The 26,171-nt window shown below is 44.2% G+C and overlaps 1 protein-coding gene across 1 annotated transcript in view; it reads left to right on the top strand.

Annotated features, from left to right (window-relative positions):
- LHFPL3 (LHFPL tetraspan subfamily member 3) overlaps nt 1-26,171 on the top strand; it is a gene marked incomplete at its 5' end in the record, with an annotated part of 257,506 nt that overhangs the window by 142,571 nt on the left and 88,764 nt on the right. The window contains one exon of the mRNA XM_079992042.1: nt 24,999-25,235. Within this exon, the coding sequence (XP_079848168.1) occupies nt 24,999-25,235 (237 nt within the window). The remainder of the gene's footprint in view (nt 1-24,998; nt 25,236-26,171) is intronic.

Below are 26,171 nucleotides of genomic sequence, written 5' to 3'. Positions count from 1 at the left end.
CTTTTGGGTATTGTTGGCCAAGGGGTGTTAAAGAAGGATCGAACATTTTTTATGTATGCAACAACAGCAGCAAGGATACTCGTTGCCAAGCATTGGAAAACTCAAGATCTACCCACACTGGAAGAATGGCAGATGCAACTGATAGACTATATGGAACTGGCCGAGATGACGGGCAGAATCCGAGACCTGGGAGAGGAGACGGTGGAAGAAGATTGGAGAAAATTTAAGATTTATTTGCAGAAATATTGTAAATTGTATGAATGTTAAGCAGGATGTTTGATCATAAACAATTTGGCACCATCGAAACAGATGAAGTGAATTATGAAGATAAGTTAAATTCATGAAAAAATCAAACTTTTAGATAACTATTAGGCTAAGTTTAATGTATTAAAGAGTGAAATAAATATATCTAAAATTTAAGATACAACATTGGAAAAATTGATTGCAGGGTGAGGATAAGGCGATAAATTGCTGGTTTAATTTTTATAAATTTGGAACGCAGGAGCGGGAGATGTGAGGAAGTCCAAAGAGGACAAGAAAATATGTTATGATATGTGATATTTTTGTATGTTTTGTTTTGTGTGTTGTAATTAAAAAATCCTTAATAAATATTATAAAAAAATAGATATTTCTGCAAAAAATAAATTAAAAGAAATAGCAGGGGAAAGTATAATAAGAACTATTATTTGATAAACGTTTTAACACTCCTCAGTTTTTTTTAATATAAATAAAGCCTATTGGTTCACATGTTTTATCTGCAGCTAAAAGACTATGTATTAATTCTGCCATTTGTGTTGATGTAAACCTCTAGAACATGCTTTGTATAGATAAGCATTTAGCTCTACCCTAAATACATTGTACACCCGATTGGGACGCAGGTGGCGCTGTGGGTTAAACCACTGAGCCTTGGGCTTGCCGATCAGAAGGTTGGCGGTTCGAATCCCTGCGACGGGGTGAGCTTCCGTTGCTCGGTCCTGGCTTCTGCCAACCTAGCAGTTCGAAAGCACGTAAAAGTGCAAGTAGATAAATAGGTACCACTCCGGCGGGAAGGTAAACGGCGTTTCCGTGCATTGCTCTGGTTCACCAGAAGCGGCTTAGTCATGCTGGCCACATGACCCGGAAGCTGTACGCTGGCTCCCTTGGCCAATAAAGCCAGATGAGCACCACAACCCCAGAGTCGGTCGCGACTGGACCTCATGGTCAGGGGTCCCTTTACCTTTTTACTATCTGGTAGCAACAAGTTGTTTGTTTAAAGGGAAACGGTGAGCTAAGCAGACTCGATAACAGCACTACAAATGCTTGCGCTTAGTGACATTCCCTGCAGCGGGTAATTTCTGAATGCATAATTTTTAGCCACAAAATTGTTCTTTTTACATCAGAAGGGAGAAAGGGCAGAATGCTGCCCTTTGAAAATAATGCCTTCATCACAGTGAACTTGAACACAGTGAATCTGGGGACAGGGGCATAGCCTATATAGATTCCATAAAATTCAATAGAAGGAATGAGAAGAGACCACCTAGAGCTGGGGTAGCCAACCTGGTACTGCCCAGATGCCCAGTAGCCAAGGATTATGGGAGTTACAGTCCAAAAACATCTGGAGGACACCACATTGACTAACTTTGACTTAGAACAGAAATGGGGGACCTTTGGCTTTTCCCATGTTGCCAAACTACTATCATCCCTGGTCATTGGCCACATTGGTCTCCATCCCCATTGTTCATCCTGGACACTGAAGTCCAGCTCTGAGGGCCTTCTGGCGGTTCTCTCACTGTGAGAAGTGAGGTTAAAGGAAACTAGGCAGAGGGCCTTCTTGGTAGTGGCGCCTGCCCTGTGGAACGCCCTCCCGCCAGATGTCAAGGAAATAAACAACTATCTGATTTTTGGAAGACATCTGAAGGCATCTGTTTAGAGAAATTTTCAATGTTTGTTGTTTTATCATGTTTTTAACATTCTGTTAAAAGGGGTCCCTTTACCTTTACCTAAATACATTGTATTTTATTTTATTGTTATGGCTTGTGACTGTTTCAAATACAGATTCTATCTATCTATCAGTCACTGGCCAGCAGTAATTCAGACAGGGGTCTTTCATAGCCCTACCTGGATGCCAGGGATTGACCCTTCCACCTTTTGCATGCAAAGTCGGTGCTCTACCGTGGGGCTATGGCTGCTCCCCAAACCCTTCCTTGTGGTGTCCAGCAGGCAGCAGCATTTATGTAAGCTTCTTCAGAAAGTCTAAGATCATTTCTGAAGAAGGAAATTCAGTTCCCAAATGCTTTTAAAGCATTAAATGTTCTGCAATAAAATTTGTTTATTGGGTTTCATTTCTTTCAGGATCTCTGAACCCTTTCCTAAGATCCTTGACCATAAAAGAGTTTTTTAATTCCTCAACAGCATCGGAGTCACCCTTTTGTCTGAAGTAGGTCCTGTTGGAAGAATACCAGACTCTGCTTCAGTTCGGGAGGGTTGTCTATAGAACTGTGTGGGCAAAATACATACCCACCACAAATACAGTCATACCTAATGTTACGTTTGATTCATGTTACGTTTTTTCAGGTTGCGTCCCACGGCGACCCGGAAGTACCGGAAAGGGTTATTTCCATGTTTCGCCGTCCGCGCATGTGCAGAAGCGCTAAATCACGCTTCGCGCTTCAGCACAAGCACCAAATCATGCTGTGCACCTGCACAGAAACGGCACTTCAGATTGCGGGCTTTTCATGTTGCGAACGGGCCTCTGGAACGGATCCCATTCGCAACCAGATGTACCACTGTACTATTGTTGGATAGAGTTATCTTTCATTTAAGTTTTAAAGTTGTCCTAATGCAAGGAGTAGGGAATCTCCAGCTTGGAGGCTGAATATTTCAGGACCTCGGAGCTGAACAAAAGTTAAAGGCCACAGCTATTGCCCCACTCACTCTAGTTGCCACTGACCCTAACAACCACTGACAGTGACGGAGGAAGCCACTCGGGCGCCTGGGGCAGTGCGCCCAGGGGTGGTGCAAGCTGCCCATAGGGGTGGGGTGAAGGCAGGGTGAGCGGTCCATAGGGGCGGAGTGCAACGTGGGGCATCTGGAGTTTTCCTGCCTCCTCCCACTCAGCTGCCCTACAGCTGGGGGAGAGGCAGCAGGTGGACCATTTGGGCAGTGCAGAGCCTGTACGCGCCCAAGCCACTGTGTCTCTCCCAGGATAGACACATGGCTCAGGCACGCTGCAGGCCCTGTGGAGAGTGCCACCTGGCATTTTGTCACCCTCCTCAGTGGTGAAAACCCGGGGCGACCCACACCCCATTCCTCCGCACCGACCACTGACACATGTCCCCTGCAAGCTTGTCCTCTAAGGTAAAGGTAAAGGTACCCCTGCCCGTACGGGCCAGTCTTGACAGACTCTGGGGTTGTGCGCCCATCTCACTTAAGAGGCCAGGGGCCAGCGCTGTCCGGGGACACTTCCGGGTCACGTGGCCAGCGTGACATCACTGCTCTGGCCAGAGCCAGAGCCGCACACGGAAACGCCGTTTACCTTCCCGCTGGTAAGCGGTCCCTATTTATCTACTTGCACCCGGAGGTGCTTTCGAACTGCTAGGTTGGCAGGCGCTGGGACCGAGCAGCGGGAGCGCACCCCGCCGCAGGGATTCAAACCGCCGACCTTTTGATCGGCAAGTCCTAGGCGCTGAGGCTTTAACCCACAGCGCCACCTGCGTCCCTACCCTCTACCCTCTACCCTCGTGCTAACCAGACGCCGCTTCTTTGATGGAGAAGGTGCTGTGACCTCTTTCCAGAGACTGCCTGTTGTTTGTGGACTAGAGTACTAAACGGATTGCAAGTACCCATGCCATTATCATCCATGTTGATGGAAGCTCTTCACACGTGGATAACTTAGGCTGTGATGAATGATTTCACAGTTGGGTGGCAATGTAGTTGCTAAGGTCTGCAGAGAAATGTTGGCTGTTCTTATGTTAACCCTTAAACATGCTATTGGGTTTTAGCCTTTGGTGCTGCAGGGGCCTGGGCCACAAGATCCCATCATATTGGGCTACTCTTAACCCTGGTGCAGTAGCTATTGCAAGTGGACCCCATAATCTGCCGATCTTAAGTATGTGAAGCTGCATTTATGCAATTTTGTTCTCCATTATCCTTGTATCTGTACATCTCTTCAGTTCCTTTGTCTCCCCTTCCCCTGAAACGCAGAAACTTATACTACTCTGTAAAGGCTAAGGAGTAAACCTTGCAGAAATCCAGAGTGGAATCCCTAAGGCGGTTGGATAGCACCTTGTATGCCTCTTTCCAGCAGCTCCTGCAGCCCAGCTGGTGTCAAATGTCTTGCTCTGCTTTCTTTGAAGCACATCAGTAAGGCCAGTAGGGGGCGCATTATTGTTGTCTGGGCAGCCCAGGACCTTCAGACACTCTGCCCAGCCTTGCACCCCAGGGAGGTCACTTCGGTGGTGCTTACACATCAGTTTGACTTCACCCCCAGAGGCTCACTGTCTTGAGACAGACGGATGCCAACAACAGCTCTGTGAAGCCCCTGCGCTCGGGGTGCTTTTGAAAACCACCATCACAAGTTTTATGGAGGGAGCAGGGAAGCTGTACTTCAGTACTTGTCTTTCATCTGCTTTACCACTGACTTAAGCATCCTTAAGAGGAAACAAAAAAGAGAGTGAGAGAGTCAGAGGCACCTGTGCCTAAAATGTGTGTCTCACACAAGCTCATGCGCTTTTTCCCATCCCTTTGTGTTTTTGTAATTTTAAATTTGATCTCTGCAATTCAGATTCAAGCAAAGAATGCCCCCCCCTCCACAATTAAGACCCTGTTTGGAAACCACGGACCCACCTGTACCCTGTGTACTGTCATAAATAGAAGCCCCATAAAAAGAATAGTTTTGTTACTAAAAATAGCAGGCGTTGATAAAGTCTGGAGGATGGCTTGCCCCCACCCCCACCTTGCCATGTTATATTGATGTTCTTGACACAATATATTGCAATAACACATTATTTCTCTCTCCTGATCGTGGTTTCGATGAAGCACCAGCTATACTGCTGTTCGGTTTCCTTGGTAACCAAATGACTTTCTGCTATTCATTTGCAGACCTTTGGCGCTAAACAAAGTGTCTCCCTTTTTGCAGTGCTGCAAGTGCTGGGAGCCGGAGCTGTTGTCTGTGCTCTAGCCTGAATAGAAGAGATCTGTGTTTGCTTCTCTCCACAACAGATTAGCCATTAGAATGGAATTGGGTTTGCAGGCACACATACAAGGTTGCTGTTAAGGAAGGGAAGAAATCCCTCCATCTTCCTGGTCCTGGAACAAAACCTCTCCTCCTACCAGGTGTTGTGAGATGGAGCCATTCCCACATCAGCAGGGGGATTCGGCCCCCTGCATCACTTTCCCGGTTGCCACGCCGCACCCCTCAGGCCAGCCAATAGGGCTGACTTGGGGGCGGGGTTTAGCCACATTCAAGCGGCCGCGGCCTGGAGTCAACGGATCACCCGCCCGCCCTTTAGGTCATATTTATGCTTTTGACCTTGCTATGGACTTTGGTTGGTTGCCCTGGTTGCACAGGGGGCCTGGTAGGAATTTTTATCCATTTGGCAAATTGCCTCTTGGTTTTTTGCCTACCTCGTAGCAAATCATCACAACATTTTGGGTATTGGTGGTTAGGCATTGAAATATGTGTCGTGCGTTGGAGGGCAGATTGTGGCCAGCACCTACCCCTCCCCTTGTTGGGTATTCCATTAAAGGAATCCGGCGGTCGTGGATCCTGTCCAATGACCTGCTGGTGGCTAGGGCCATGGCACAACCCCCGGTGACATCAGGGGAAGCTTCCAGTTGTATTTGCATCAACAAACTCCTCCCACTGGTTGTTAACCTTCAAATGACTCCCCGCTGCACGGGGTGGAGTCATATATAGATTGTTTGATCCAGTGCCTAAGCCAATACCACTCAAATGCTGTAACCAATAAAGTTGTGGCCTTCTTTAGCCCATTAACCTAAAATACATGTGTCCTTGTGTCTTATTTAGCCCTAAGCAGGTGGCGGGTCCTTGACTCACAATGCTGGTTTGCAGCCTCATTGGACGCCTCCTCCCTGTGGCCTTGACCTTCTCATGCTGCCCTGGTGGCATGGGAAGAAGTTGTCCTGAAGTAGCTCCCGTGCTGCCAACTTAACAGCAGAGCTTTCTCGTCTTCAGCCAGAAACCAAATTTGCAACCCACGTCTGACTTATGCGTTGTAAACTGCCTTTGCGGGTAATTAAAATGAAGGCGGCTTAAAAGACTACAGTTCCAGACCTATCAGATGTTTACGCTGAGGGCAGCAGTGCAAATGTGAAGAAGGTGAAGAGTTATTTCTGATGCTGGCTTACTCTAAAGTTATATACTATCTCTAGGAAAAATGCGATAGACCCTCAGAAAACATGCTGCTATTTATTGCTCCCATTCATCACAACACAGCCTTCAACATCTGCAGCATTTTTTATATTTTAAAAAACCACCAGCTTATTGTAATTGGTTCAGATAATGTATTCCTCCCACATTTGCTTCTCTCCTGCAGCTTTTTAGGTTTTTCTCATGTAGCTGCACACTGAATTGAGTTTCAGGTGAGAAACCCAGAAATGCTGCTGCTACAATACTTCCTACTCCTGTCTCAGCATGCTTCTAGCTCCGAAAGCTGTCTTCCTCCGAAAGTCACTATATTTGCAATATACACCCATTGAGGGCGTGTGCCAGCTCTTATGGAGGATTAGCTAACTTTGTATATACAATGGAATATCTCGGTTCAAACTTGGGGGCTCTAAATGATTAGCATTGTACCTGCTCACTGGCAGAATCAATGGCTTTAATGCATATCCCCGCCCCCTCCCCCCAAAAAACCTGGTGACTGTGACTCAGTCACCTACCTCAAGCTCTACAAGAATTTTTTGAATTTTTTTTGACTGAGATACTTGTATTGTCAAGTAATGCAACTCTACAAGCCTATGAGTCTACGTAGCTAAATTTGTTGGCAGATGCAGAGGTTGGAAAGTGTCAAAATGATTATGAATTCAAAGGTGGGAGGTTTGAGGCCTTTTTCCATCAAAAGACAAGATAATTAGAGAGCTATTAAGGTAAAGGTAAAGGGACCCCTGACCATTAGGTCCAGTCGTGGCCAACTCTGGGGTTGCAGCGCGCATCTTGCTTTATTGGCCGAGGGAGCCAGCGTACAGCTTCCGGGTCATGTGGCCAACATGACTAAGCCCCTTCTGGGGAACCAGAGCAGTGCATGGAAATGCCGTTTACCTTCTCGCCGCAGCAGTACCTATTTATCTACTTGTACTTTGACGTGCTTTCGAACTGCTAGGTTGGCAGGAGCAGGGACCGAACAACGGGAGCTCACCCTGTGGTGGGGATTCAAACCACCGACCTTCTGATCAGCAAGTCCTAGGCTCTGTGGTTTAACCCACAGTGCCACCCGCGTCCCTATAGAGAGCTATTAAAGGTAAAGGTAAAGGTACCCCTGCCCGTACGGGCCAGTCTTGACAGACTCTGGGGTTGTGCGCCCATCTCACTTAAGAGGCCAGGGGCCAGCGCTGTCCGGAGACACTTCCGGGTCACGTGGCCAGCGTGACATCACTGCTCTGGCCAGTGCCAGAGCCAGAGCCGCACACGGAAATGCCGTTTACCTTCCCGCTGGTAAGCGGTCCCTATTTATCTACTTGCACCCGGAGGTGCTTTCGAACTGCTAGGTTGGCAGGCGCTGGGACCGAGCAGCGGGAGCGCACCCCGCCGCAGGGATTCGAACCGCCGACCTTTCGATCGGCAAGTCCTAGGCGCTGAGGCTTTAACCCACAGCGCCACCTGCGTCCCTTAGAGAGCTATTATAGATCATCAAATATTTGAATGGCTGCTTCAAAAGATGGGAGATACAGCTGAAAAGAAGCAACTGATTTATGCTTCAGAAATATAGTTCAGGTTGTGTTGTAACACATAATGAAATAAGCAACCCCCCTTGACAGCCCACATATGGGAACATGGCTGAATTTCTAAATCCTTTTTTACAACAAGATAGTAGTAATATACAGAGTGCTAAGCCCTATGGAAATATTATATCATTATATCATTTGCCTGTTGTGGATGGTACAAAACTAATGATTATAACAAGCTAGGAAAAACGTTGATTCTGCGGAGCAATTGGATAACGCAACACATTTCCGTAGGATTATTGTGAAAAGTCATTCATGGAGGCGGCTTTTAAAGGCAGATTCAGGTAGATTTCAGAAAGAGCTCATTAAACCTAAACATTAGGAAGAACTTCCTGACAGTAAGAGCTGTTCGACAGTGGAATTTGCTGCCAAGGAGTGTGGTGGAGTCTCCTTCTTTGGAGGTCTTTAAGCAGAGGCTTGACAACCATATGTCAGGAGTGCTCTGATGGTGTTTCCTGCTAGGCAGGGGGTTGCACTCGATGGCCCTTGTGGTCTTTTCCAACTCTATGATTCTATGATTCTATGTATATGGGGGTTCACATATTTGAATGCTCCAGCCTTCACATATATAAGATCAATATAATAAAAGTCTTTCAATAAACACCAGATTGCACACTCTTTGCTAGCATATTGAAGAGAAGCTGAGCTAGAAAGCATCCTAGTTAGATCTTCTTTTGTTGTTTACAATAACCATAATACCACAGTCATAACTAACTTTTTATGAACTGAAAATAGATACCTGATAAAGTGTCCAATATAACCTTACATTTGTTGTTGTTGTTGTTGTTGTTTAATGGCATATTAGGGGTGTGGTGTGTTGGTAATGACTGTAACTAAAAATTTTACTCCACTGTGACCCATTGTTTGAGACATAGGGTACAGCATCATTCACATTGCTTTTAGTTATATATTTTCCTGCCAAAGATTATTCATTGTTCGAAGGCAAACAATTCTAATTATGTAGTGGCATCGTTAGCTAAGACCAGATATTTATACATATTTGAAATCAGAAACAAATATCTCCCTATAACCTGTACCCCTTCCCACAGAAAACCAGTGAGTTTTTTCCTAGCAGAATAGAAGTGAAACTGAGGCATCTAATCATAAGCCTGCATTTTTATTAAAGCTTATATGTTTAAACAGGGCTTGTATTTTAAAATGAGCTTAAAGATTTTCAAATGTTCATGCCAGGCAGAAGAGCAGCTGCCTAAGAACCTTGGCAAAATGTTTTTCTCCTAGACAAGGGGGCCCCCTGATTTATAGCAGAAAACAATTCTCAAAGTCGTAAAAAGGGAATTACAGGCTGACAGCCAAGGTTACACTGACCCTACAAATTAAGGGTTGATAAATAGTAAAATGAGCCATATCTTCTTCCTAAGGTTAAAAAGGTCAAGAGCAGTGAAAAAGCAACTGGTCTGGCTGGCAGAAAGGGAGCATTTTTGGGAAGTCTTTTCTAAAGCTGTTTCTTTCTTAAACTAAGATCCTTTTAAGATTTCTTTTCCTTTTAAAAGGTTATTTATGTATTAAATATATTAGCTTAAATATAATTATGCAAAGGATTTAAGAAATGCTAGATTCTTATTTCATATAGTTGTAAGAGTTGTAACTATCCTGAAATTAAGTCAGCCACCAGCCCAACCTCCTGCCAGACAGGAGACGCCATCGAGCACTCCTGATATATGGTTGTCAGGCCTTTTGTTTAGAAACCTTCAAATGAAGGAGATCTCTCAATGTTGATGTGAACTCAAAATCCTTGACATATGTTTAAGATAAAAATTCAAGATTAACCATCTGTTTTGGAAGGCAATAGGGCAAGGAGGGCAAGAGGTGAGCTGGTAATTAAGATTCCTTGTTGAGACACATGTAAGATATATTACTACTTATTTGTCATTTATAGATAGAAGAATATATAGCTTTTTGATTCCCATAAAAGGACAGAAGGAAATGGGTGTATCTTTTGTGATTGGTTCTAGCAAACAGCCAATAGGAATTTTAACCAGGCTGATTGGACAGAGGCAGCCACAGGAGGAGCAAGGGGGCTGGATTAAGGAAATATAAGTGCTGGCCAGAATGGCAGGAGGCCAGGCCAGAGCTTGGTAACTATATACCACTATGCCTCATATTTATTTGTCTGACAAATAAATTATTATTTTAATTTCTCTATTGCTGCGTTGAATATTTCATTCCAGCTAAGCGTTAACCACAAGCAGGGTGCTACAAAACTACGCTCCATTGTCTGCAGCTTAATTTTTACTTTGCACGTTTCCTCATTTTCTAAGTATCTGTGTGGAACAGGGAGTCTACCCAAATGATAGCAAAGCCACAATCATTACCCTGTTTTCATAATACCCACTGATCACACATCATGAGTGCCCCCGTTGTTTTCTTGGCCTCTCCCATACACTGCTCCTTTGGCTCTTCTCAATTTCTGTGAACTCTGCATAGCCTTTCTCAATTCAGTTAATTTCCAGTGCAGACATGCCATTGCCTATTGCATCCATCTTTTTCTTTTTTAAAAAATCTGTAAGCATAAATGCAGAACTTCTCTCAGATTCAGAGCAACATAGTTCTAGCATGTTTCGATGATGGATCCATTTATAATCTACACTGGCCTCTATGCTGCAAAATCAGTCCAGAAAAACGCACAGATTATCCTTGTTGGCGCCTGTCTGTCTCGGGGGTTAATGGAGGAGTGTGCCTTTGGGGGTGAAGTCAAACCATTTGAAAGTCACATTACCTGATGGAGCTGTAGAGACCAGATTATAGAGCAGTGTTTTTGAAACGTTGTGCTTTCAGGGAGACATTTGCAGAGGAGTGCCATGGAATCCCAGTGTTTTCTATAGGATTCTGGGTCCTAGGTGCAGACCTGGGTGCTGCTCAGGTCTTTTGGGCCTCCTTATTGCTTTTTTTAAAGTGACAGTTCAACCAAGAGCACACCCATGCTCTCCTATGGCTACGCATTGCAAAGATGGATCTTTATTGGAGGCACAAACTGTCAATCATTGGCGCTTATTTGCCATTTCAGCCACTACACTGAGGAACCACTGAAAAGTTCCCAGTAAAACCCGGGGCTCCCCAGAACGTAATCTGAAAGCTTCCTTTATTACCCTCGATTTAAAACCACTCCATTGTCTAATTAGAAGCATAATCTGCTGAATTGCAGGAGAAACCCCTTAAAATCTATTCTGTTCTGCTAGGTTTCTAAAAACTGAAAGGCTTAAAAAAAGAAGGAACCAGGGAGGAAGATGCAATCTGTGACATTTGGTTAGCTGAGAGAAAGAATATGTGATAAGGACTGGGGGGTTTGGTTGTGAACTATTTATAGGTTCTGTCAGCTCAAGACAAGGCATTGTGCTCCCTCTGTGAATGAGGAACTTTGATGAGACATGGACATGTTTCAATTAAAGTGGCATGAAGCATCCTTTGGCTGATGGAAGTTGCTGCATTCTAGTCAAATATATATGCGGATTTATATCCTTTTTCTCTTCTTCCTTCCATTGTAAATCAAGCATGCCTTCTCCAAAGTCCATGAAAAGAGAAAAATTGTGTGGGACTGAAATTCAATATATCATACCGGGGAAATGAAAATTTATAAAATCTAAGAGACAAATATATGTTCTGCAGGTAGAAGCAATCAAATTTACAAAAACTTCAAATGGCCCAATTTCTTTTCTCTTGTTCGCCCCCTCCCCCTGGCAGCATGGAAGCAATGCGATAATTCATTACATCCTAAAGAACAGTGGATTTTTTTTTTTAAAAAAAAAAAGATGATTCCAGAAAGCAAGAGGTAGCAAAGGAGAATACAGCCCCAAATCATTTTTCAGATGATTGTAATTACACCTTACTCGAGAACTGCTGTAAACACAGCAACTTCCAAATATCTGCTACCTCTGTATTCATTGCATTTGATAGAGCAGTAGGATTATTCTATTTAGCACAGCTGGAATTTAAGAATGCCTACTTTTTAAAGGGAAAAAAGTACTGTTAAGTGCCATCATTGACTGCTGACACATTTTGCTGCAGTGGACAAATGCTTTGAAGAGGAAGGACAGAGAAAAGACGGGACCTGCTTTGTCCCGTAGGAGGGGACATTACAAAATGAACAAGGCCTGAAGAACCAGCAGCAAACCAAGACACAGACACCTTTAATAAGGTGGCTTGGGCAGAATTTTACCCCTACGCACGCCTGTTGTGTTTTTCTTTTCCATCCAATCTGTACAAACACCCAAGTGAAAATGTACCCCAGCATTTTTTCAGTGGAGGATATATAAAAGTCTCAAAATTTCCCCCTCTTTCATGTCCATTTTTCATGTGGTGCCATTTTTCTTTGAATGGCCGTTCCCAGCTCCAGTAGAGCAGCCTTATATAAATAAGTATATATATTTAGAGACCAAACCTGCTATCCGGTGTTCCAGCTAAGCTTACAGGAGGCGCAAGGGTGTCACGCAGTGAAGTACACTCTGAGGTAGCCAAGCATACTCAACCATTTACTGCAACGGGATTACTTAATGGTCCTTGCAGCTGTGCGTGAAGCTGGGGTGGTGGTTTCAAAGGACCATTAATTTGCAGATCTGTACAACTTTATCTACGTAGGCCATAAAATTGCACTGATAAATCTAACGCATTGTCAGCGGCTTGAAGCTGTTAAGAGATGTTTGCAAATTCAGACCCACAAAACAGATGAGAAAAAGTTGTTCCCGCCAAGCCTAAGTTGAAACCTAGTGTGACATCAAAGATGCCTCTTAAGCAATTAACTCAATTTGGCAACATCTTCTAATAGGAGACTGCAACTGTATTTTGTGCTTATCAAAGATACTTCCACAATGGACTCAGTTCTCTTTATTGTGCTGCTAAATCAGGAATGGTTCTGTTATGTGTGCCGGCGTGGTTGCTCGAGAGCAAACAGGCAAGACCCCCACTGGTCTTCTCAAAGGCTTTATTATCGGTGCAAAAACATTCACAGTACAGAACGTCTCAGTTCCATGTCTTGCTCAGTCACTAGCAGAATCTGGAAGTGGGCGGTCCTTAAACTTTCCCCAGCAGAGTAGTCTCTTGACCCCCATCCTACGCCTCCCCTCTCTGCGTGTAAACCGACTGCGCAGAGAGGGCATGGGCAAAGGGGGACCTGCCTCCCTCCGCTTTGCTCATGCTCGGTGCTGTGGCTCTCCCTTGCAACCTCCGAGCCCTGCACCCCTTCCCCACTGGAGGCGTGGCTTCTCTCCTCCGCAGAGGAAGGGCTGCTTCTCACAATCTTTGGAGGCTCCCTGTAACCCCAACTGCCCTTCCACCTCTCGCCTCTGAGCTGATGGCAGTTCCCTGACAGGTTCCTCTTACGTTAGCCTACATTAAGGAACAATGAGGTTAATATTTTCCACTGTGCAGTCAGATTTTTCTGCTGGAAACTGAACCATGATTTGACTTGGCGTATCAGCCGAACCTGACTCTAGACAAATCACGAACTGTAAACCCAAGATCTGTAATTCTTCTTTTTTAAAAAAATAATAATAATATTTATTAAGAGTTTAAAGATTACAAAAAGAAAGAAAAAAGAATTAAACAAATCGACATAATACAATACAAAAACAAAAACAAAAACACTACATAAAAGACTGAATTAACAAAACAAAACAAGAACAATTAAAAACACTTCCAATATTTTCAATCTTATCTTTCATTCACTTGTTTCATTGACTTCCTCACGCCTCCCTTTTTGTATTCCACTTCAATTAACTGTTTCAGCAATTCCTTTCCATCTTCCTCTGTTTTCTGTCCTGTAATTAATCTTAACATATTCTAACCTTATTTTTTCCCTTTAATACATTAACAATCTATCTGTACCTAATTCCTTATAACATTTCTGCCAAAGCCATATAACTTCATTCCACCATTTTTCTAAAGCTCATTAATTTTACAATATTTCTGTAAATAATCTTTACATTTTTTCCAATCTTCTTCCACCGACTCTTCAAGATCTGTAATTCTTCGTTAACTTCTAGTTGTTTGTGTGGAATAAGACAAACTGTGATCCCAGGTTCAGAAGACAAACCATGGCTTAGTTCACAGCGATGCATCAGTTGATCTGGTGGAGGAGCAAAGTGGACATCATCTCCATTGCATGAGCCTGTGCCTTTGCACCAAGCCATAGTTTGGCTTGGTGTTACGTGTGAAGCAGCACAAAGAGTTAATGGTGTAGAAATGTGACAAACTGGGTAACAGTCCTGTAGACTATTGACTGCTTCACACATGCATCACAGCTCGCTTGGATGTGTGAGTAAGAAATCACAGATCAAAGTCTACAAATGAAGTTTTCACATCATCCTAGACATGATTCACATGTTCCCTGCTTCCAACCACCAACGGCTACGTAGTCAAGTGATGAGAAATCAAATGACGTTTGTATTGCATGTGTGAACTAGCCCTAGGTAACACAGTGGAACAATGTCAAACCAGTGTTGGCAGCTCTCATACACTGAAGCTTCTCTGGGGGCCAAGCTCTATATTACATTCTTGTTGTTTTTCTTAAATAGCAACCATAGGTGGGAGGCAAACCCAGACATAATACATCCGATCACACTTTTAATGTAGTGGGCACATTCTGCCCTTACTCTGATGTGGGAGAGCCAGTCTCCCCAGGCATGCCATACCTTGCGGCTAAGCCTGCATTTTGTTGCAGAGTAACTTATCTTCCCTAACAGGGAGCGCTATACTGACTGGGACTAGGTTTTATTATCTTATTATACTTGTGCCATGCTTAATGCACCGGCACCCAGTCCAAAAAAATGGCTGGTTAAAAGCCCTTTGTGGATTTGGACCAAGGTACTTCATAAGTTTGCCCATCTTCATGTGTCCCACCCACTTAGATCTCCAATGGAGGGCCTCCTACAGGTTCTCCCACCATCCGAGGTGAAGCTGAGGGCCTTCTCGGTGGTGGTGCCCACGTGCGGACGCCTTGAGCGTGTTAGCACCTCTCACACCAGCATTTGCAGCCCAATTTGTATGGGAAATCAGGTTTCCTCAAGAGGAATCTGCCTAGCGGTGGCTTCCCTCTCCAAAACTGGTTGTGTGAAACGGCCTTCCCTCTCTCTTTCAGTAAGGATCTGGAAATTCTGAAGATTTTCTCCCTTGCCTCAGTCTCTGCCATTGCTACTGCCATTATTCATAACCCGCGTCCTCAGTGAGGGGGACGCGACTGTCGCTGATACTCTTCCCGCTGCCGGGTTTGGCGAGGCATCTGCTTTCTGAAAGGCAGGGAAATGTCACTGTTGAATGTCAGAGTGGATGAAGTGACGGCCTAGCGGAGGATCCTCGAGGGCCTATTGTCCCTTCCTCTCCTTTTCTACTTAATGGAACTGTTAAAAAGATCAGGAAGAGCTGTAGATGAGATAAGTGAAGAACAGCACATGACAGGCAGCACAGACCAGTGAGACTAATGTGTGCCCCTCTGATGCATGAGGGAGTGTGCTGTGGAAAAATACTGCTTTGTTACACAAAACGTACCTGCTCTTTGTCATACATAAGGCTACTTTGCGAAAAATGTCATGGTTTCCTCCCTCCACCACAAACATTATTTTTATTTATTATATCTCTATCTCCTTCGGGGCATACTAAGAAGGCTTTATTTCAACAGTTCTTTCTATCTTAAAATATATGTTTTAATAAAGGGGTTATTAAACCCCTTGGTACTCCCCTTTGCAACCAGCAGTTGGTCCCTTTAGCCGCTTCTTTCTCTCTTTTTCTGAATTATCCTTTGCACTTTTCTGCAGTCCGCCCACCAAAGCAGTTGTTTGTTGTTGGGATGCAAAGAGTTTAACACAGTCAAATTATTTCCTGTCAAAGGATTCATAAAAACCAGTCCAGCATAAGCAGGAACTCCCCAGGCTGATTTCCTAATGCAGATGCAGTAAACTTTTGGCATATAAGTTTATCAGGTAGTTATCAAGTAGACAGCTGCTAAAATGAAAAATGTTAAGCTGATAATGTAATAAATAACAACTTGCACTTCTTGGCTGAGCTTCAGAGAAACCCACATTTTAATATATTAGATGTGGGAGACGGGTTTCTCTTTGAACTGTTACTCCTTGTGCTTCTACTGTGGGGTGGCTTCAGATGGGGCTACATGAGGGCTATCTTGACTCCGTGTGGTCCTTTGGATGTTGACCCCTGGCCAACAGATGGAATTAATATATTTTGTGCTCCAAGGTATTTTGGATGCCTCTCTCAGTAATGAGTCCAATCCCACCTATTCTGAGTGCAAAGAATGGAGCGTGGAGCAGCTTTGCTGAAAACCAGTATTTTGGTGAGTTGTGGAAGTCAGGTGATCGTTTGCCACACCTCAACCTGTGTGATGCATCAGCAGAGAATGTAGTGCACCAAGAAAGTCTTCAGAGATTTCCTGCTCTGCTCCCAGCAGGCACCTCCTTCCAGAGTCCCGGGCTAAGGAGAAAACTCCTTTCCCATACAGTTCAAAGTAGCAAAGTATTTATTGTCTCCAGACACAAGACAAAGCAAAACACTGCTATATACAGTTTTTTATGCTCTTTGAAGTAAAGAGACACATGCACAGAGAGATCCACTAACACTATCAACATGCTAGCTAATGCTGCTGTGTAAAACCCACAGCCTCTCCCTCCAACTCTTACGTGTTCAGAGTCTGACCCTGACACAGACAGGACAGCATTGGGAAATGAATGAGAATGAAAGGGATGAAAGCAAAAGGAATGAAAGCAATGCCCCAGAGACTATTATACCTGTCTCTATGAGTAGGTATGGGGGGTGGCGCTGTGGGTTAAACCACAGAACCTAGGACTTGCTCATCAGAAGGTCGGCGGTTCGAATCCCTGTGACGGGGTGAGCTCCCGTTGCTCTGTCCCAGCTCCTGCCAACCTAGCAGTTCAAAAGCACGTCAAAGTGCAAGTAGATAAACAGGTACCGCTCCGCCGGGAAGGTAAACGGCGTTTCTGTGCGCTGCTCTGGTTCACCAGAAGCGGCTTAGTCATGCTGGCCACATGACCCAGAAGCTGTACACTGGCTCCCTTGGCCAATAAAGCGAGATAAGCGCCGCAACCCCAGAGTCGGTCACAACTGGACCTCATGGTCAGGGGTCCCTTTACCTTTACTATATGTAGGTATATTTCCTGAACCAATGGGAGGGTGAATAACTCAGCAAGCCATACACTCGACTTTGCTGGTACAGTATTGATGTGGTACAGTATTGATGTGGTAACCCAGTTCACCTGGCACTCTTATCTCAGAAGATTCAGATGTGGGGGATATGCTCCTCAAGACATCAGACCAAGCTCTGTGCAATTTAACCGGTTGTTCACATGACACCAACGCAATATAGCCTTCTTCTCCCACACCATGCCACCTTGGTCAACACATTCATTTCACAGGACCACCACACTACAGAAGCTTTCAGCAACCAGGAGTACAGTAAGAGGGGTACACCAGTGACCATGGGTACTGGGGGCGGAGGGCTACAAATAAAGATGCTCTGTGTTCTTCTTCTCCGTGAACAGGCCAGCCAAGATGGTGCCCAAAGCCAGGAAACTGGACTGGTCTAAAGATGTCTTGGGATGAGGGCAGTGCCATGATCGCCTCCCCCAATTGCCCTGTGGCTCTCCTACAAAAATATAAACAATGGCGGTGAGGTTTAGAGAAATGAAGCATTGAAGAAATGAAACATTCTGGTTCTTTGAATGTGAATAGTCAAGTTGTTCCCTCTGTTCTTTACAGTGACCTTTTAATTATCTGGAAACGTGTATTTCTTTCCATTCTGCAAATGACTTCCTTTTTTCAAAATATTTTCTCACTACTTACCTACTTTACATACCGACCCAGAGCATTACGGTAAGTTAAATGCCCCCTCCACAAAAAAGTTGGCCAGAGGTGAGTGTCAGGAATGAGCCAGCTCCAAGAGAAGGTTTGCAGCCAACTGCAGAAAACAGCCAGGAACAGAGAGGCTTTGATGATAGGCAGTGGCGGCGGGTGGGGGGGAGCCAGCAGCTGCAGAATTCAGCTCTTCCTGACCTTGACAGGGAAGCTGATAAGGCAGTAGCTGAGAGCAGGCTAGAACGCAGTCAAAGCTCGCCTGAAGCACAATCAGGCGTGAAAGAACTCAGAGATAGCCTGTCAGAAAAGGAAGAGGTGCGGGCTAATCCACCAAGTCCAAGGAGCTGGTGAATGGGAGGGTTGCAAGACAGGAAGCAAAACGAGAGATGTAAGGTTCGTAAGTTCAATTGCTTCTGGCCACGCTGGAAGGGATCTTCAGAAGGGTCATCTTGAGTAATGATGCCTGAGGCTTTGTTAGAGCCGTCCAGAGCTATCTGTTTGTTTTTGCAATAAATGCTCCTTTTTAATTAGCTACACTTACTGTGTTATCAAGCTGGGAACCTGAACTCCTGACAGAGAGTGGCACCATCCTACATCACAGCTAGTTGAAAAACAATTTCCAAATGCTCGCTTTTAGTACAATAGATTTGTAGCAGATCTAGTTGTTCTTTCCTTCCAGACTACACCTCTGCTGGAGGGTCATGTCATTTCCCCAACACTCAAGTCACACTATCTGTCTCGTAAGAAAATTCCAATTTTCCTCCCCTTCAAGCTCATGTCTAACAATGGCAATTGTTCTGGGTAACCTGGTTATATGGAAATCATGGGTACCTGTTGGATATTGCCAGTAATACCACTAGTGACAAGCAGAGCCATTCTTCATCCCTCCCTAAGTCAGTATTTGAATTGATTTTCATTTTTTCTATTTCATTTAATAATGTATTCCCTGCTTTTTGAGGAGCTTCCTCTGCAAAGCAGCTTACCGTCTCCCATAAAAACCAGCTGCACTTAACAATAACTATTCATATGCTGAATTGTTCCCCCACTGAACTACTAAAGCAGAGGAGTTCTCATATAGTTGGGGATACCCACAAGCTTCCCCGTTCTTCTTCTGTGCCATAATAGTGTCCAGCCATTTCACGAGACTTCTGCTCTGTCCATCTATCCTATCAGTAATAGTATATTTTATATATTTATTTGTAAAAGTATTTATGTACTGCCCTCTCATAAAATATACTTCACTGGACCATTCCTTTGTGTAATGGTTGCAAGGGGTTACTTGTGCGTAAGTTGCCTTCAGTTTTGGTTAGGTTGCCTGGGCCAACCATGCCTTAGCTGACAGCCCACACTCCGTGGCCGGTCAGTCACTTGCAGAATCCGTCAGTGGGCGTTTTTTGAACCTCTTCCAGCATAAGAGCTGTTTGACACCAAGTCTCCTCCTACTTTCCCTGCGCGGGACTCGTCTGCGCAAGTAAGGGGAGGGCAGAGGCGTGTCCGCGCTCTCCCCGCTGGTCTCGGGTGAAGGGTCTTGGAGATCTCTCTCCGAATCCTCCATCTCCCTCCCTTCTCTACCGGTGTTGTGCTGAATTCCTTCCCCCCTGCTGGTCCCCTCTCCTGCATCGCTTTGGAGCCTTGCCTCCTCCTCTCGCTCCGATGTCAGTTCCCTGACACTTTGTTTCATAAAATGCATATATTGTGGGGTGGGGTGGGGTGGGAACAGACCTCAAAACTGTTTACAAAAAGCTAGTTTGTGGTGTGGACCTAAGGAGGGAGGGAAACACATTTTTATACCATGGAAAGTTTTATGAGAAAGCTGTATGAAGTGGGGATGGGGAATAAATCCATTCAGTTCACATTTTAATGGAAGCTTACTGACATTACTTAATTTGCATGCCCCAAATCGAAACAGTAACCACCACGCGCTGTGGTTGGTCCTTAAAAATTCACACCTCTGCGCATTTGGTGATGCAGTTCTCCAGTCCAAAAATATGAACAGAAAACCATACATTGCTTATAAGAGTGAAAACAGTGTGCACAAATTCATTGTGTTAGGAGAAATTGCCTGCAAAAATATGTTTGTTTGTTTTTTAAAAAATGTGTATGTAAATGTGCACAACAGTAGAAAAGCACATTCAAAAATCCATGTGAATTTTCATCTGGAGTTATTTTGTTGTTTTTTTAAAACAACGAATAATTTTGAAATGCAGAGGACAGAGCTTAAGGCTGGAAAAAACCAAGAAACTGAGAGAAACTTAAATTGACAAATTTGCCCATCCCTTGAACTTTCTATTTACGTCGTCTCTAAACCACTGATAAAAAAATTAATGTTTTCCACTTGAGAGCTGCATCATTAACATTGAAGAGAGGGAAGCCAAGCTAAAGCAATACCAGAAACGCATGATGCCAAACTGGCAGCTGAACAGATGAGCAGATGTATTATGGAGCAATAATACATCTGCTCACTGAAATTTCCTTGCTGCAGAAAAACTCTTGAGGCTGATTCTCAACGCAGAAGGTGCCGCTAGGGACTGTGGTCCTATTTCTGATCTTTTGGTGAGAAAAGGTAGACAGCCAGTGTGTTCCGCTCTTCTGTTCTGTTTTTCTGCTTGCTAAACACCTTCTTCCTTCCAGTTACCTTCATTTCCACTCAGACAGGTTTGAGCTGCTGGCCAGCCACCAGATACAAAATCTAACACCTGTCTGCCAGATGTCTGCTGTTGTATATGTCACTGCTATGCCATCTGCCCTGCAACCTGGCAGACCTTCTCTCAAGAACTTGGAATCAAAGTGTATTAATGAGGGGAATAATTTCATGTATCACCTGCTTTACAAAAACTCTCTTCTTGAACCTACACAAGATTGCTTCCTCTCCATCCCCTTTCTTCAGAGCATCTGATTGATGCCTGTGTATTCCATTTTTTACTGTCTGGTCCTTGGGTGTGTTTTCCCCCAAACTGGATTTGTGGCAATTTTATATTATGAACAACTTCCTTCTTGTAGGCCCAGAATTGGTTCTGATTTGCTTATGGGCTGGTTCTGTGACAATGAGCATTCATGCTGCATTCAGGGCGTTCCCATTAATCATTTGTTCATCCTACACATTTCAATGCATTTCTCCATTACAGTGGTACCTCGGGTTAAGAACTTAATTCGTTCTGGAGGTCCCTTCTTAACCTGAAACTGTTCTTAACTTGAGGTACCACTTTAGCTAATGGGGTCTCCTGCTGCTGCTACCACACCGCCACCCGATTTCTGTTCTCATCCTGAAGCAAAGTTCTTAACCTGAGGTACTATTTCTGGGTTAGCGGAGTCTGTAACCTGAAGCATCTGTAACCTGAGGTACCATTGTACTTTCCAAACCACAAAAAGTCTCTCTGTGGTTTTTTTCAATGGATTTGTTTCACTTGAGCAATAGAGTTCTTTAAACTGCTTGAATTGTGCAAATGGTACGTCCTTGAATCTTTCCCACAAAATACTGACAGCCTGGAGGCCCTCAGACTCTTGTGTCGGGGACTGTTTCTGCATGGGCCATTCTGTGTGTCACCGTCTGCGGAGCTGAAGTCTCAGACTTCCCCCCTTAATTCAGTGGATTGATGTGTTTTGTCAGCTAACAGCCTCAACTAAGTCCTCTTATCTGAGAAACCGCTGGCAAGCCAAGACAAAACCGTATCTCAGGCTAATTTGTCTTTATTAGAGTGCAGCTTAACAAGTACCTGTGTGTCCTAGCCTGAAGAACTTGGTGGCCCATATTCTGCACTTGTGGCAAGAACTGATCAAGACCCAGTGGCAGCAACATCAGTGCATCAGCTGCTGTTCATAGCTTGACAAAGTAGCCGCAAAGTAATGTTGACATTTTGGCTCTTGCCAGCTTGGCAAGTAGTGAGGGGACAGGGGTGAAGAGCGGAGGAGATCTTGTCCACATGGGCCTGCAAACAAAGCCAGTGGGTTGAGCCAGAAACTATGTTGGCCAGCAGGTAATGGCTTTTTCCACCTGCCTTGCCCCAGCCTCCAGCCCTAGGAGCCTTCATAAGGGAGCTGTTTCCAGAAGAAGAACTGAGAGGGGAGAGAGACTCTGTTTGCCATCAGGGGGTGGTTGGTTTCACCTCTGCTGTACCCCCTCGAGTCTGAGGAACCTTCAGAAGGAAGTTGCTTGCTGCCATGTAGATGTGTATTTTGCCCATGTATGGAGAGTGTGTGTATGAACTTAACAGTGTTTAGTTTATCTTTCGTGTGATATTTTGTTAATGTTGCTAATGTTGCTTTATAGATTATAAATGCACCATATAATATGACTTTTGCTTTAACTGTGGTGTTTAGATTATGTTTTAGTTGTTGCTCTGTTAACAGTGCTTTATAGTTTACAATTGTTTTGCTGAAAAATTGTTATTTATTCTGTATGATATATGCTGTATTTGTGATGTTCTGTTATGTTCTATCATGGTTTTGTTACTAGATTCAGGTACATAGTCGTGTTGATCTGACTCACTCAAAATATATATAAAAAAAATTTAAAAAAATGTTCAGTAGCACCTTAGAGACCAACTAAGTTTGTTCTTGCTATAATCTTTTGTGTGCATGCACACTTCTTCAGATACACAGATGGTTTTGTTATTTATTGTTCGTAAGCCACTTTGGGATTCATTTGACTGAGAAGCAGCAGAGAAATATAATAAATCAAATCCAAATCTGATTTGCATGTACACAGGAAAGTAGCATTATCTTGCTTTGGGAAGTTGGGGGGAAATGGTGTCAACGAACACAGAAATTACCCAGTTTTCCGTGACAGGGAGGATATTGCAAATGATTGCTCAGTTTATGGATTCCAATATCAGCAGGAAAGATGTGATATCCCCACTTCAAAGGAGGGCAGTGGGGGCTAGAGATGTGTATCTTAAAGGCACATACACCTGCCATAGTGGATGTGTGACACACCTTTCACTGACAGCTGCCACTCCTACTCTTCTTCCTGCCAGCCCATCACACCCGCCATCAACGTGGGATAAAACATCCCCTACCACTCTCTGGAAGCCAATTGGATCCATTAAGTGGCGGGGGCGGACCATCCGAATCAGTCCCATCTCCCTGCAGAGGGGAAGGGTTGCGGAGAAGTCCTGTTGCACCAGGAAGTGATCTGACCATGGCACTTCTTTTGTTTAGCTTTTAGTTAGTGTCAGATCACCAACATCCGTAGAGGTAAACACCAAGTCTAAGGCATGTCCGCGGCTATGAGTTGGGCCAAACTTATTCAGGGACAGCCCCATGGAGGCCATGCTTTCCACGAAGTCCCGAGCGGCCCCTTGTAAGGTCGTGTCGGCATGGATGTTAAAATCCCCCAGGACAACCAAGCTAGGTGTCTCCAGGAGCATATCCGCCACGACCTGAAGCAGCTCGGGTAGGGAATCCTTGGTGCAGCGGGGAGGTCGGTACACCAGTAGGAATCCTGTACTGCCCCTATTGCCCAACTTCCAGAACATGCACTCAGAAAACTGGGTCTTCCCAACAGGACACCTGGTGCAGACTAATGACTTCCTAAAAATCACTGCTACCCCCCCTCCCCGCCCACATGACCTGGGTTGCTGTGTGTAAGAGAAACTTGGTGGGCAAGCAGCGGCAAGGACAGGCCCATCTGCTTCATCCAACCAAGTCTCTGTCACACATGCCAGGTCAAATCCTCCATCCACAATCAGGTCGTGGGTGGCAGTGGTTTTATTCATCATTGACCTGGCATTGCACAGCAACACTTTCAGGTCATGTGGGTTTCTCTTGCTGATTACTGTATCCTTCCGGTCAGGACCAGACCTGGAGGCAGGGATAGTCCTCAAACAACGACTAAACCTGCCTCCTCGGTAATGACATGGTCTGGTCTTAGCATAACTCCTCCTCCTGCCCGTGATCACTGAGATCGGGTGTCCCAATACATCCCCCCCTGTGGAACCTGCCCCAGCCAATCTATTGGCTGAGGCCCACTCCCAGGCAGCCATGACCCTTCCCCTTAAAAAGCAAAATACAAACTATATAATAACTTAACAGAATAATAATAAACAAAACAAAACAAGAAACAATAGCGCTCAAATTAAACTACTCCCCACCCTGACTAAATGCTTATCCCACCCCAAACAAAAATAAATTAATGAAATAATATAATATTATAAAAAACAACAACCACCATTTAAGGTGCTGCAAATTAAAAGCGCTTAAAACATTTAAAACCATTTTGTCCCTTGCTGCGTGTTTTAGGATGCGTGTTCATCATTTATTGACCCCCAGTCTGCTGATGGTTCATGAATCAAGAGGCAAGTGGTAGGGAAAGGAAAGTCTTTCCTTGGGCCAATGACATTTCGGAGAGCTTGTTTTCTATACTGAAGGGGAGCTGGAAACCAGAAGTAATTTTCTTATAGAAGAAGATTAATGAAGTTGGAAGAACTGCAAGACAAAACAATCCTGGAAATCTTAGGGCATTTCATCATTCAAGTTCGACTCTGATTAGAAACTTCCCCACCGCTGCAAGGAGTTAGAAGCTTTCATTCACCAGTAAGAACTTGAAAAAGACTACTTGTTCCTTGATTGGCAGAATCAAGAAGCTTGGGTACCCCCCACAAAAATTTACAATTTGGAAAACAATTGGATTATATGATATGTATTGTCATAATTTGGACTAATTGATTTGATGTGTTTAATTTGGAAATATGAAATTTAATAAAAATTATTTTCAAAAAAAGAGACTACTTGTTAAATGGATGTTTTACCAGAGATTCATAATATTTGTTGTTGTTTCTGTATATGGTTGAAAACTTACATTAGCACAATACAGATACTATCTGGATATAAGGCGGATCTCTTTATTTGCTCCACAGACTTTAAATTTACAGTACGTCAATTTGCTTTGCATTATGAAGGGATGTATCAACTTCCCTGCTTGCCTTGCAGCCCCAACTCTTTCCCAAAAGTCTGAGAATAAGCAAAAGAAGTTGTTAAAGGTGAAGGTTTCCTACCCACCAACCCCCCCAAAAGTTCATAAAACTTCAAGTTTCTGAGCATCATCATAATTTTCTGCACAGTGAAGATGTTGTGGTTGTCTTGGAAATAAGCAGGTTACGAAGTTTTGCATTGCAAATTAGAGACATTTTAATAACTGAATATGGGAATAGTTGTGAGATATAAACTTCAGCCACGTGATTGTTCTGTCATTCTCTTTATTCCTCTTTCTTTCTTTCTTTTCCCAGCTGCCTGTCTTGTCCTGGGCTGTATGATTTATCCTGATGGCTGGGATGCAAAGGAGGTGAAACGGATGTGTGGTGAAAAGACAGACAAGTACACATTGGGGGCTTGTTCAATCCGCTGGGCTTACATTCTGGCCATCATTGGAATCCTGGATGCCCTGATCCTCTCTTTCTTGGCGTTTGTACTTGGCAATAGACAGGACAGCTTACTAACAGAGGAACTCAAGCTGGAAAACAAAGGTAGGAGGAACTGCTTTGGGAGGCTGTGTTACTATGAACGGCAAGGGAAAGCACGTAAAAATAAACATCTCCATTGTTTATGTAAAGACTCGCGCTTGCTCATAAGTTATCCCCTATCCATATTAAAGAACTGGTCCTTGGTATTATTGACCTTGTCAAATGGCACCTTTTGGCTTCTCCCCTTACTTCCCCTGTCAGGCTCTTCAGGCTCTGGCTGAGTGGCAAAAGTTCCTGTGTAATTCCTGTTCCTATCTGTTGCTGCCCAAAGGGATGTTACTCTGCCTCGGAGGGCAAAGAAAAGCACGCAAGGGAGCAGTGATGGTGACGTAGACTGTGGAGGAGGGTACTACATGCTGGTGAACTCAGCAGAACTCAGAGCTGGTTGTAGTCCTTGTTCTGCCTAATTGCCTTGCGTTTCCCCGAAGCAGTATTTTAACTGCGCAATCCGCAAAAGCAGTTCCTGCCAAATTCAATGTCCACCCATGAGGCAAGGTGAAGGGACCACCTCAAGCGGCAGGATCCACAGGGGCAGCAGATCCCATTGCAGACCTTAATTTCTTCCCCTTGTTTGAGATATAGATCTTGACTCCCACATTCTTCCCTGGTGGGGAGAGAGGTGTAATTTTTGTGGTTCACTTCAGGGGCCAAAACGTCTTGGGCCAGCTAAATACAGTTAAATATATATATATAGAGAGAGAGAGTTTTAGTCTTAGTTGCTTTAGGTGGACGATGGATATATCAAATATAGCTTTTAAAAAACAATTATTAGAAAATGCAATCTTTGTGTAGTTTTAACAACGCTGTAAGGAAACCTTTCACCTCCTAGGATAGGAACCAAGGATAGACAAACCTGCCTTGGACTATTAGTTTATTTCACCCCCATATTGTCTACTCCAAGGTTAGCCATCATGCTGCCCTCCAGATGTCATGGGCTGC

The sequence above is a fragment of the Podarcis cretensis genome (assembly GCF_951804945.1).
Source record: "Podarcis cretensis genome assembly, chromosome: 10".
In the NCBI taxonomy this organism is placed as follows: Eukaryota; Metazoa; Chordata; class Lepidosauria; order Squamata; family Lacertidae; genus Podarcis; species Podarcis cretensis.
The sequence above is the reverse complement of the archived record's forward strand: the minus strand, read 5'-3'. Positions and strand labels throughout refer to the sequence as shown.